At 37.4% G+C, this 13,451-nt stretch overlaps 1 protein-coding gene across 7 annotated transcripts in view; it reads left to right on the forward strand.

Annotated features, from left to right (window-relative positions):
* The window catches only part of KCNN2 (potassium calcium-activated channel subfamily N member 2), a 180,299-nt gene that overhangs the window by 25,728 nt on the left and 141,120 nt on the right, over nucleotides 1–13,451 (forward strand). For all 7 annotated transcript variants that reach the window (XR_011964428.1, XM_072597187.1, XM_072597192.1 and 4 more), the window contains exon 4: nucleotides 11,381–11,799. Coding sequence is in view for 6 of the 7 variants with exons in the window: in XM_072597187.1 (XP_072453288.1) it covers nucleotides 11,381–11,799 (419 nt within the window). In the remaining variant the exon portion in view is untranslated. The remainder of the gene's footprint in view (nucleotides 1–11,380; nucleotides 11,800–13,451) is intronic.

The following is a 13,451-nucleotide window of genomic DNA, read 5'->3' on the forward strand; positions in this document are numbered from 1 at the left end:
CTCCATGCCCTGCACTCTATCCATAGCCACCTAGCTGCCCCAGCCATTTATTAGTCACCTATTCTGTGTCATGAACTGTGCTAAGAACTAGAGATACGAAGAAAAGGATAACTGCTCTGATTCATTAATTGATTTTTGGTCATTGTGAGTTCAGAAACCTTTTACTGTTGCCAAATTTTCCACGATCCCATTTGAGATCCGGATCGACATCCATTTAAGGAAGAGGAAACTTCCCTAGAGAAGTGAAATGATTTGCTAAGTGTCAGAGGCAGGATTAGAACTTTAGATTCATCATTCAGCTATAACAGTTTGCCTGTAAATAATAAACTCCAAAGGGCTACAAGTCCTTAAAGATAAGTTCTTTTTAATTTTTTAAAATTACATTTTATTTTTAAGTTATCAAGAATTTACTTTTTTCTCCCTTTCTCCCTTAACCCTCACTGGAAAAAAAAGAAAAGATAAATGAAACCTTTGTAACAAGTATGCATAGACAAGAAAAACAAATTTCTACATTAGTCTATATCCAAAAACATACCATTTTTGTCTATTTAGTTCATTGCCTTTCTATCAGGAGGTAAATAATTTTCTTCATCAATCCTCTAGAATTTTATTTATTTCATTCATCAAGGTTTGTAAGTCTTACTAAATTGCTTGTTTTTACAATATTGTTAAAGTTCTAAAACAGAGGTGGTAGCATGTTTTAGCAGTGTAATGATATAAGGCTTTCTTATATAATAAAAGATTTTTATATCAGTGAAACGACATATCCAGTCCTAATCTTAATGATTTAGTCTAGATCAGATTCCATTGGTATATATAGGGAACTTCAGTGGGGAAATGGCCTCCACTAATGCAGATATAGATTGGCAACTCATTGGAAATTTATAGTCTTAGAAAGTTTCCTGGGGCAATGAGAGGTTAAAGTGACTTTCCAGGGCAACACAAAGAATAAGGGTCAGTAGCTAGACTTGGAGCCTGGTCTTCTTGCCTGCAAGGATGCCCTTCTATCCACAATACCACACTACCTCTCACCAGGCCAGAATACATAAAAATAAGAAGATATGTGTGAATCTCATTTTGTGTGAAAAATGAATAAACACTTGGCTCTACCACTAGTTACTCTTTTTTCCTCTCCTCTGGACTATAAGCTAGGCTTTATTTTTAATTCCTTTAGACTTTGTTCATCTTCTGCAATTAAACAAGGATTTATTAAGTGTCTGTTGTTTGTAAAATACCATAACAGAGTGAAAGGTCTTTGAGAACAGGGGCTATGTTTTAGTAACTTTTATAGTTCACACACTGTCTAGCACAATGAATTATGTTTTGTTAAGTTTAGTATTTTGACTTCCAACAGCAGTTTGGCAAATCATTTATTCTATTTACTTGTATTACCTAGCATGCTAGCTGTGAGAAGTTGGAGAAAAGAAAAAAAAATTACGTGTTTAATACTCAGAATTTGTTTTAGGAGAATATGTAAGGGAATATGATATTTATAAGAAACTGAGAAAATAGTTTCATTTCAGATGATTAAGATCTTTTGAAGAAAATAGCCATATTATTGAATTATATATTATGGGGGGGGTGTATGTACGTGTGGGCATGTGTGCATGTGCGTGTGTGTGTGTGCATGTGCATGTGTGTGTGTGCATGTGCGTGTGTGCGTGTGTGTGTGTGTGTGTGTGTGTGTGTGTGTGTGTGTGTGTGTGTGTAAGATTTGTCAGGGTTTCCTAGGACACTTGCATTGTGAATCCTGTGCAATCCAGGCAACTGGGAATTTGGAGACAACTTTTAGTTTGGCCTTTGCAATGAACTTGCTGTGGGTTAAGTGACTCCAGGTTTTCTAGGTCTCATTTTTTTCATCTGTAAAATAATAGGCTTAGCCTAGCCCTAGATGATCTTTATGGTCCCTTCTAGCTCTGACTGAGTAGTGAGCTTACCCTTCCAAAGTGCTGAACTTAGAGACCAGAGCTCCAGGTTCTGTTCTCACGTCTGACAAAACTTGTTATGTGACCCTGGGCAAGTCATTCATCCTTCAGCGTACCCAGGCAACTCTTTCAGACAATTAGTTTCAGAAAAGCTGCAGATCTGCATGGGAATAAGGTTTGTTTTTTCTCTGTTGGACTATACTATGCCAACCAAATCACAGTTTCAGGTTAAAAAAAATTGCTTATACTATTTCCCTGACAGAGTTGTCCTGAGGAAAGTGCTTTGCAAACCTTAAGGCACTGTATAAAGTCAAGTTAACATTACTGTGGTGGTGGTGATAATGACAATGAATCGAGTAGCTGCATGGTAAAGTGGATAGGGTTCTGAACTTAAAGTAAGAATGATCTGAGTTCAAATTCTGCCTCAGGCTTTATTAACTCTGTGAATCTAGTAGACAAATCACTTAACCTATTTCAGCCTCAGTTTCCTCATCTGTAAAATGAGGATGCTAATAGTACCTTCCTCACAGGATTGTTATAAGGAACAAGTGAGATAACCTATGTAAAGTGATCTGTAAAACTGAAAATATGTAAATGACTGTAGAGATGATGATAACATTTCACATGAATTTTTGGTGGTGCTGAAATATTGCAGGAGAGCATTATTCGTAACTGAAAAAAATAGGTGAACTTAATTTTATGTCAAAAATGCTTGTTTTTTCTTAACTCATTATTTAGACTACACAATTATAGTATTATGTGAAATGTTTAATGAGACCTTTATATTAAAAAAAAAAAGTACTTGCTTTAATCTAGGTCACAAAGATCACAAGATATTAGAGAGGGAATCTAGTCCAACCCCAGAGAATTTAAAAATGACATGCCAAGGGTTGCAAAAGTGGTTAGGAGCAAACAGAGATTTGAAGCCAGGCCTTCTGCCTCCACACCCAGTACTCTTTCCATTGCCCCATTTTTCAGATAAGTATTGGTCCAGTCAAAGCAGTCATGTGGAAGAGAGGGCAACACGGTGCTATCACTAGGAACATTCCTGGATGTTTTCTTTAGTAATGACCTTCAGAGCTTGTAACATATCATGGCCCTTTGATGGATCTGATTTTTGACAGAATATTGGCTATGGGGAAGGCCTTTTTATCAGGAATAAAAGGGGACGTAGTAGGCTCCTTTTCACTAGATTTTGGTTAGCAAATGTTAACTGACCACCTGTTAGTTATGCTGTTACGGGGATTCTCGAATTCTGAGATCCGTTAGTTCTCATTGCTAACTTTAGATCATCATCAATCTCTAAGGCCATTTGTATCTCCTAAATGTCCAAAAGTTTTTATAATAAATTGAACCTGAAAGTGACAGGATTAGTCATCAGTTAATTTTCATAGCTGTCCTTGGCCTGTTATGTGATGTTGAGCAAAATACTATTCCAGGATTGATTTTTTTCACCTGTAAAAAAAAAATTGAACTTATGAAAGAATTCGGTACTTTGAGATCCCTAGGTGAAAGGCAAGATTTAGTCCCAAAATAACCTTGGCATTAAATCTGACCTCTTTTGTGTGTTGGCATTCTGATGCCCTTCCATCCACACGCTGAATATCTTTTGGGTTTTCCCTCTCTCTCCATTAGCAATTAAAGGGATTGGCATTCACTCTTCTCAGACTCTTATGTTTAAGGAAATCAGAGAATAGGCAATTTTTAGGCCAATATGCTATGCAGGTCTTGAGGTAAAAAGTCACTGAGAGTTATGAACAAGTTTAGTTTTTTGTGGGGGGTGGGCGGGTGGCATGGCAGATCTTACTGAACTCTTATCCATGCACGACAACTCTGATGATAGCATTTAATTTGAATATGAACTTGAAAAATATTTCTAAAGTACAAACTAAAAGATCCTGAGATGAGATGAGTATTTGTATTGTAGAAAAGATTTATTCATCTTGACTAGCCTGTGAAAACACAGATACATTTAAATTTAAAAAATGCCCTCAGTGACGATAATATCGTATTTCCATTCATATGCTGCTTCTTATGCCCAATTATAACTTACATTTTTTTCCTTTAAGCTTAAAATGATGCTATTCCAATTCTGCAAAATAGCATATTGTGTTCTTTAGAGGAAAAAATTGTCTTGAAATCCTGTTCTGTAGTAATAATAAGCCTTGATTGGTAATAAAGGGTGGTTTGTTTTCTTTTTCCCCAGTAACGTTTTACTGCGTCATAAGGAAATGGGGGGCTATTAGCAACAATTTGGTGGGAAAGAAAAACTTTAAATGAATCTGTGGGATGATTGTATGCAAAGGTTAACTATGTACAACATAATGTAACTGCCTCCTACTCATACCCCTTATCCAACATTTGCTGACTGTGTGGCCATCAACAAGTCATGTAACCACTCTGAACCTCAGTTTCCTCATCTACAAAATGCATATAATGAAATAACCTACCAAATAAGATGACTGTCAGAAAAGTAAACCTTAAAATACTATGAAAATATAAGTGGCTGTGGTTTTTGTTATGGCTGCCGTTTGAGTTGCTTTGAATCTGATCTTTTTCCAAATACTCTTTTGTACCAAGAGCCCAAAAGTAGCAAAGTGGGAAGAACTCAAGGAAAGACACAGGATTAAAGGCATTAGAAAGGAACCTAAAGTAGATTATATGGGGTCAATCAAGGCATATTATTTTTTAAAAACCTTATTGTCTCTTCCTTTTTCTTGTTTTTCTTTGCTCCTAATTTGTGAAGTGGCAGTAAGAAAGCAAGTCTAAAGCAGGAAAGATATATAGATATATAATTTAGATATACATATATATGTATACATACATACATGTATACATACATACAGATATATATATATACATATATCCCTACAACAATAGATAGATATCTAAACAAAGGGAAAAGCTAAGAGAGACCAAGGGAAAGAAAAGACAGCAGGAGGAATATGAATGGAGAGAGACACTGTGGAAAATATCTATCAATTTTTCTTAATAGCCCTATTTACATTTTTCTCATAGCAAAATCAGATTTTATCTGTGTTGGTTCTACATGCATTGATTGAATCAATGAGCATTTTAATGGGGAAGATAACCCACATAGTAGGTTTTAGCTGCAAGGAAGATGGAAAATCCTAATACTGCTTAGAGTACAGTGGCAAAGCAGATGATAATGCATATTGTTTAGTCTTACTTCCACTGGTAAAATCATAGCCATCTCTGATGTTTGATAGTGCTGAGTACTTTGATGATGGTTTTATTTTCAGATCATTAGTAACTGTGGCTATAGAGATGGCAGAGATTATAGCACTTCCAAAAGTAGTTACCAGGTAGCCTATCCATAGGGTTGGTTCTTTGGATGATAGCTGCAGGAATTGGGCTGCTTCCTTAGGGAAGACCTAAGGTTGTAGACTTCTATCAAAGTAGTCTGTGGGAAGGTGGTGGTCAAGATCCTAATGAGATTTTGAGAATAAATGTGCCCTGAAGTTTGGGTGTAAACAGTGAATGTAGGTTGAGTCTACATAAATAGGTTTCTTTGAGACAATAATTAATAAACTATGTTAGGATTTACTGCTTAAATGCCTTAAATTCTTGCTGTAGTGAAATTCACTATAGAAAAGAATTTGGAATAGTAAGGTCCATCTTGGAGCTTATCCAGTGGCAACTAATTAATGATGTAAATTTAAAATTAAATGAAACCATGCAGTCTGAGTCCTTTGAAAATATGTTATAATTTGCAACTAGACCCTTTATGTAGCAAGTCAATCCTATTAAACCTCCCTAATTGTTTTGCTTTTCCACTCACTGTAGTCTCTATTACAAACGTTTTCATCCTTCCTTAAACCTCCAGTGGTAATTTCAAAATCCACCTTCTAAGCAGAGGACCTTAGGTCATACTTCATTGAAAAAATTGAGATTATTCTTCAAGAGCACCCTCTTTTTCCCTTTTCCTCCTCATCTCACCATTACTCAGTTGGCTTCTCCTTCACATCTCACATGAAGATGAAGTCCTTCTCCTTGCCAAGACAAACACAACTATAAAACTCTTACTATATCCCATCCCAGCCACTCTGACAGATCAACCCCATTATCATGCTCACTTTCTTGCTAATCTAACTCTCCATATCTACTGGCTGCTTCCTTTTTATTTACAGACATTCCCATGTTGCCCCCACCTCCCTCTTTAAAAGACCTTCATTTGATCCAACTATTCTCACGAATTATCATTCTGTATCTTTGTAACCAAATTCCTTGAGAATTGTCTACAATTAGTGCCACCACTTCCTCTTCTCTTACTCTCTAAGAAACTCTCTGTAATCTGGCTGATGACTTCACCATTCAATTAAATTTGCTCTTCCAAAGTTACCAATGATTTCTCAACTGCCAACTCTAATGACCTTTTCTCAGTCTTCATTCCTGACCTTTCTTTCAATGTGTCTTTGACACATTGAGCACATTCTCCTGGGTGTTCTCTCTTCTCTGTTGTTTTGTCCTTCATTCTGGAAGAGGACTGTGACATCAGGAAGATTATGCCATGACTTGCAAGTGAATTGGATTGAAGTAAGGGAGGACTGTGCAAAGTCACCAACCTCACTTTCTCCTCCTGAGTCATCTGGGTCCAGTGGCAAGATACAGATCAGGATGACTGGAGATGGCCCCCTCCCTCTTCTCCAGATTTTCATGAAACTACTATCTCCTGATTATCCTCATACCTGTCTGACTATGTTGGGCCTTTGCTGGGTCTTCCTGCAGGTCATACCCACTAACTGTGGCTGTCTTCCAAGGATTTTGTCCTAAGTCTCTTCTCTCCCTCTCTACTTGCTTGTTGATCAGGCTGTTGTTGCTAACTGGGTAATTCAGATCATCCTCTCCCTTCTGTCCCTCCCCTTCCTTCTCCTCTCCAAAGGAAGGTAAATTTGGATGGCCAGAGGATGCCCAGTTAACTTGGGACCCAGTTAACTTGGAGCATACTGGCTATATTTCTTTCTTTCTCTTTCTCTCTTTCCTTCCTTCCTTCCTTCCTTCCTTCCTTCCTTCCTTCCTTCCTTCCTTCCTTCCTTCCTTCCTTCTTTCCTTCCTTCCTTCCTTTCTTCCCCAAAACCATAAACCCAGTGCACTGTGAAGGCCAAAGATTGGACAACAATAGGTCCCTGGCCAAACTCCACTTAATGACTACTTTCTAGACCCTCCTGGCTTAAGAGTGATTATCAGTGGTAACTGTTGCTCTTTCTCTCCCAGCTTGATTTACTTATATATTTTTCTTTTGTTCATTAAAGGGGCCATTCTCTGATTACTTCTTAAAGAGGCCTATTCCCTGAATGGGCATCACGTCACTCTAAATGAGTACCTTAATAGGCCTTAGGTGAAAAAGGCCAAAGTCTCCTATTGCATTCTAGGCCATCTCCAGTCATCCTGATGAATATCTGGTCACTGAATCCAGATGGCTCAGGAGGAGAAAGTGAGGCTGGTGACCAGCACAGCCCTCCCTCACTCAAAACAAAGTCAAGGGCAAGTCATATCCTCATTTCTCTGATGTCATGGGCTTCTTTGAAGGATGAACACAAGCTTGTTGATGTCATCAAATCCCAAGTGTTCAATTATCTCTGCTACAGCTGATTGTCCTCATTATCTTTTCATCGGGTACTAACCTTCTTCCTGACCTCCACTCCCACATCACTAACTAACTGTCTTTTGGACATTTCAAACTCAAAACATATTATTTCTCTCCCTCCTGCCCCATATTTTCCATTTCTATTACTGTTAAGGGCACTACCAGCCTCCCAGGATGATCAAAACTTAGGTGTCATCTTTGACTCCTCCCTTGTACTCTCCCCATAAATCTAATCTGTTGCCAATATTGTCATTTCTTCATTCACGGAATATTTTGTATATGTCTCTGTCTCTCTTCTGACATAGCTACCACTCTGATCACCTTGCCTGGGTAGATACCACTTGTCACCTTGCCTGGATTATTCCAATAGTGTACTGGTAAGAATGCCTGCCTGAAGTCTTTCACTCCTCCAGCCCATCCCTCACTCAGCTGCCTTAGTTGTCTTCTTAAAGCACAGGTTTGACTTCCTCCCTACTCAAGAATATCTGATGATTCTCTATCTCTTATTAAATATAAAATCCTATGTTTGACACTTAAAACCCTTACCCTATAATCCAGCAGAACTGGCCTTCTTTCTATACTTCACATCTCTCTCATCTAAATATATGTTATAATATATATATATATATATATATAACGCAATATATATTATATACACATATCATACATAAATGTATTATAATTACTATATATATTTTATGTGTATGTTATATCTCTCCAAATATGTTTTATATATACATAATATAATGTACACATATATTGTATGTTATGGGTATATATGCTATATACATATATTGTATATGTATAATAGAGAGATATGTGATATGTGTGTTCTATATGTGTGTATAATATATACTTAGATATATTATATATGAGAGAAAACATATATATGAGATTTTGTGAATATATAATCTTGCATACAGGACAGCTAGATGATGCAGTGGATAGAGTGCCACGTCTAGAATCAGGGAGACCTCTTCTTGAGTTCAAATTCTGCCTCACATACTAGCTGTGTGACTCTAGGCAAGTTACTTAACACCAGTATCTTTGTCAAGAAAACCCCAAATGGGTCACAAAGAGTTGGACACAATTGAAAAATGACTAAACAACAATGAAAATCTGGCGTATACATAGTTATTTGAATGTTGATTCCTCTATCAGAATGGGAGTTCCGTGAGGGCAAGGTCCATTTTCTGGACCAAGGTTTTGTAAGTATTACTGCATTAATAAGGCAGCTAAGTACTGTAGTGGATGGAGTTAGGAAAACTATTCTTCCTAAGTTTAAATCTGGCCTCATTATCTTTGCCAAGAAAACCACAACTGAAAACAACTGAATAACTCAACTGGTACATGATAAATGCTTAACAAATGCTTGTTGGACTGGTATAAAAATAGATAAATCTTCATTCCTGTCAAGGTCCTGACATTTTCATATAGTTGATACCCCTATACACAAGTACCAAACAGTGATAGAAGGTAGAAAGCACAAAGAATATGTCCAGTCAAATTTTATCTGAAAGTTGAGGTGGACGAGAACATTGTCAGTAGAGGTAGAAAGGAGACCAATGGATCAGGACAAGTTTTTTGGAAGAAATACCACTTGGCTTGGACCTAGAAGGGACTTCAATGGGGAATTAAATATACTTTTGAAAGCTGAAGCTTAATGTGTATTAACCTTTATGGCTGATCAGGGTGGATACAGCTACCTTAGAATCAGGTACAGTTGGGTTCAAGATCTGTCTCTGACACATACAGATGCTGAACTCAGAAAGCCACTTAACATCTTAGTACCTCAGACAATTCTCTACGAATATAAAATTGCAGAACAGAGATTGAGTCTATTAGTAGAGGAAGTTGTCTCACTGGGAGTTTCCTACACCAATGGAATCCATAGTTCTGACAAAAATAAAACTAACTAGTCTATTCAGTCCACTCATGAATTTATCAGGGAGAAGATAATGTATATGGGAGCAGCGAGGTAAGTCAATGGATAGAGCACCAGGTCTGGAGTCGGAGAGACCTGAGTTCAAATTTGACCTCAGACATTTACTAGTTATGTGACCTTGAGTAAGTCATTTAACCCCTATTTACCTCAGTTCATCATCTGTAAAATGGGAACACACTGGAGAAGGAAATGGCAAAACACTCCAGTATCATTACCAAGAAAATCACATGGACCAGTCCATAGAGTCACAAAGGATCATGGCTGAGCAGCAAGAAAATGAATATGCAATTTTAGAAGAAAAACTTAATGGTTCCAAGGTGGGGAAGATTTTCCTTACTGGGACCAACTATGGAAGAACTCACTAGAAACTTTTCATATCTTGAAATATTAGGGTGGGGATCAATCAAATTAAAGACTCAATCATTCCCCATCCTTCCTCTCCACTTAAAGCACTTAACAAGATACCATGACCCTGATAACTTATCAGGTAAGAGCACTTCTGTGAATTTTTGTCTTATCTTACCTGGGTCCAGAGATCCATGACACTTGCCCACCATCTCCGCATTGTGACTCTATTATCAGACCATCTCCATCTCTATCTCTGGAAACTGAGAAGTTGGAGTTTGTCCCCCAGGTACCTCTGGCTCTGATAGGGGAGATTTTGCCTTGTGTTACCAGGACCCAGGTCTCCACATCATCAGGCCACCATCTCCCCACTCTAATCCTCTACAGGTACACTCCTAGCCCACTTCCCAGCCCTCCTTTTACCTCTGTTAGGACATAAGACCTTTGAGTGCAGGAATTGTCTCATTGTTTGTGAATAACAGAGTGACTGACAAATAAAAATAGTAAGCGTTTTAATAAATGCTCTCTCAGTCAAAAGCATTAAACAAAGTGAGGACAACCTACCTTAATCAAGGTGGGAAGAAACTGAGTGCTTCAGATCACTGGATAAAATGAAATGATGCCATAGAAGAAGTATACTGCAGTTGGTTGAGGAGAAAGTTGTGCAATATAGGACGTGTATTATACAGCAAGCTAATTCAGATTCCAGCCTTCAAGTGGAGGATCAGCCTATTGGAGAGAGGACAGCTAAGTTCCTGAGAGAGAACTGCTTGGGGAGATGGGAGCTAGGCAGGAGAGGGGAAAGGGGAGGTGGAACTGAACTCCTCCACCCAACAATGACCTTTCCTCTGAGATTACCTTACATTTACATTCTATATGTCCATACACATACACGTGTATGTGTATATATATATATATGTGTGTGTGTGTATGTGTGTGTGTGCATGTGTGTGTATATATATATATTACATCTACTTAGTTATTTTAATGTTGTGTCTTCTCCACAAGAAGGTGAGCTCTTTAAGTGAATGCAGAGTGGGTTGTTTTGGGGTTGGTTTTTTGGGTTTTTTTTTTTTACCTTTTTTGGTATCCTCAGTACTTACCATAGTTACTTCCATATTGTAAGTACTTGTCGCCTGTCCAATTCTAAAATCACAGGCTCGTTGAATCATAAATTACCTGGAATGTATCTTAAAGGTCATCTATTCCAACCTCCTTCTCTTTTAAAGTGAGGAAACTGAAGCACTGAAAAGATTAAATGACTTTCCCAACCTCACCCAGATAGTAAATGACAGAAATGGAATTCAGATCTAGGTTCTCTTGCTCTAAATCTAGCTCTCTACCACAGCAGACGACTGCCAACAAAGCAAATATTCTACCTCTGTATTTATCCGTATTCGTTTGTGACAAAAGTCATTTCCGAAAATAGTTTGACTCGTATATTTTAAAAATTGGTATTTCAGTTTTCCAGAACTCGGCTGATGATCGCCTCATTTGTATTCATGTAGACCCTTTATTTCATACTAAAGATGATTTTTTTTCTACTTTATTTTTCAGTTATTTATGGTGGACAATGGAGCAGATGACTGGAGAATAGCCATGACTTATGAGCGTATTTTTTTCATCTGCTTGGAAATACTGGTGTGTGCTATACACCCCATACCCGGGAATTATACATTCACATGGACAGCCCGGCTTGCCTTCTCCTATACCTCATCCACAACAACTGCTGATGTGGATATCATTTTGTCTATACCAATGTTCTTAAGACTCTATCTTATTGCCAGAGTTATGCTTTTACATAGCAAACTTTTCACTGATGCCTCCTCTAGAAGCATTGGAGCTCTTAATAAAATAAACTTCAACACACGTTTTGTTATGAAGACTTTAATGACTATATGTCCAGGAACCGTACTGTTGGTTTTTAGTATTTCCTTATGGATAATTGCTGCATGGACTGTGCGAGCCTGTGAAAGGTAAGTTAATTTCTTTCCATGAGAATATTAAGTATGCTATTGTTTCCCTGTAAAAAAGGAAAAGAATTAGGTGCACCTTCTTTTGTTATTTCTGACACCATTCTCTCCAATAATTTCTTCCTGATTCTAACAATAGATGTGTGTATTGGTTTTTTTAAGTGACCATAGCAAACCTGCTTTCAAAGTGTATCTGTTTGGTTATATGGTTTAGGATAATGTCGCCATCAGTATATACACGATTTCTTTCTCATTTACTCTATATGGAGTTTCCGCTCAAGGATTATCTTTGCTTCCTGTGCCATGGTTTATGGCTATGGAATACATAAATTTGATTTTCACTGAAAACACTAGTTTAATAGAAGTCTTGACTCATCCCTAGTCCCCATGACCCCAGGTCCAGCATCGCAATTCTGCCTGTATTGTTTGTGGCCACTGTGGGCATGTCCTATAAAAAATTTACCCAAGTTAAACCCTTTTCAGACTCACTGATTCCCAATAAATGGGAATAACCCCATCCAGAAGAACCATCTTCTCCTTATCTAGCCTAGGTTAGAAACCTCAGGTAACCCCTAAAACCTAGGAGATTGGTAAGAATGAGACCTGTCTCTGGGAAGTATGCAAAATCTTAAACTTAAAGGATAATTTGAAATCTTCTAATCTAGTCCTTTTCACAAGCAGACGTGATCTTAGCCCTGTTTTAAAGATGAGATAACTAAGGCCTTCAGATGTTCAATGGTCTTTCAGTTATATCACATTGGAAGTTTGGGCCTCAATATAGTTGTCTCTTTGTTTTGGAGGAGAGCCAGCACTGAGCCAGGAATCATGATGATGTCCAGCTTTCTACATTTATGCCTGGTGTCAGTCAATTGATAGGGCTCTGGCTAGAGTTTCTAAAGAGAATTAATATTTTTTTCTCTGTCTCTTCACTGACTGTGGTTTTGAATTCTGTCAAGTTCTGAGGTAGAGGACTGATGTGTGCTAATGATAAAAATGAAAAGTCTTTATTGAGAGAAAAACCTCTGAAAATACCTTTGAAATAATTTGCTATTGCTGTTTTTACAAGGAAAAGACTGGTACAGTGTTAAGTGTAAATACCCTGAATTTTGCCTAATTCTTCCTCAACTTTAGTTATGATAAAAGGACCAAAGTAAAATTTTTGTCCAAAAGAAATAAGTATATGATAATTAATTCTATATGTTTTGTGATGATCTAGAGACCTTAAAAAATTGAAGAAATAAAGGATTATCTTCTTATTTGTACAGCCTATATTCTTAAGATATAGCATATTCCTGTTTAGGTAACCATAGTGAGACTTAAAAAACATTTTTTTAAATAATCCTGTAGCCATCCTTGTGGTTTCATAATCAATCAGCAGGCATTTATTACATACCTACTATATGCCAGACAATGTGTTAAATATTATGGATACAAAAAAAGGCCAAAAGACAGTTCCTGCTCTCAAGGAGTTCATAGTCTAATGGGTGAGACAAAATGCAAACAGGATGTATCTATAGATATTTATCTGTCTGTCTATGGCAAATTGGAAATAATCTCAGAAAGAAGGCACTAAGATTAAGGAGGACTAGGAAAAGATTTTTGTAGAAGATGGGATTTTAGCTGAGACTTGAAGAAAGCTAGAGAATCTTAGAGGC

The sequence above is a fragment of the Notamacropus eugenii genome, chromosome 3 (genome assembly GCF_028372415.1).
Source record: "Notamacropus eugenii isolate mMacEug1 chromosome 3, mMacEug1.pri_v2, whole genome shotgun sequence".
Lineage (NCBI taxonomy): Eukaryota > Metazoa > Chordata > Mammalia > Diprotodontia > Macropodidae > Notamacropus > Notamacropus eugenii.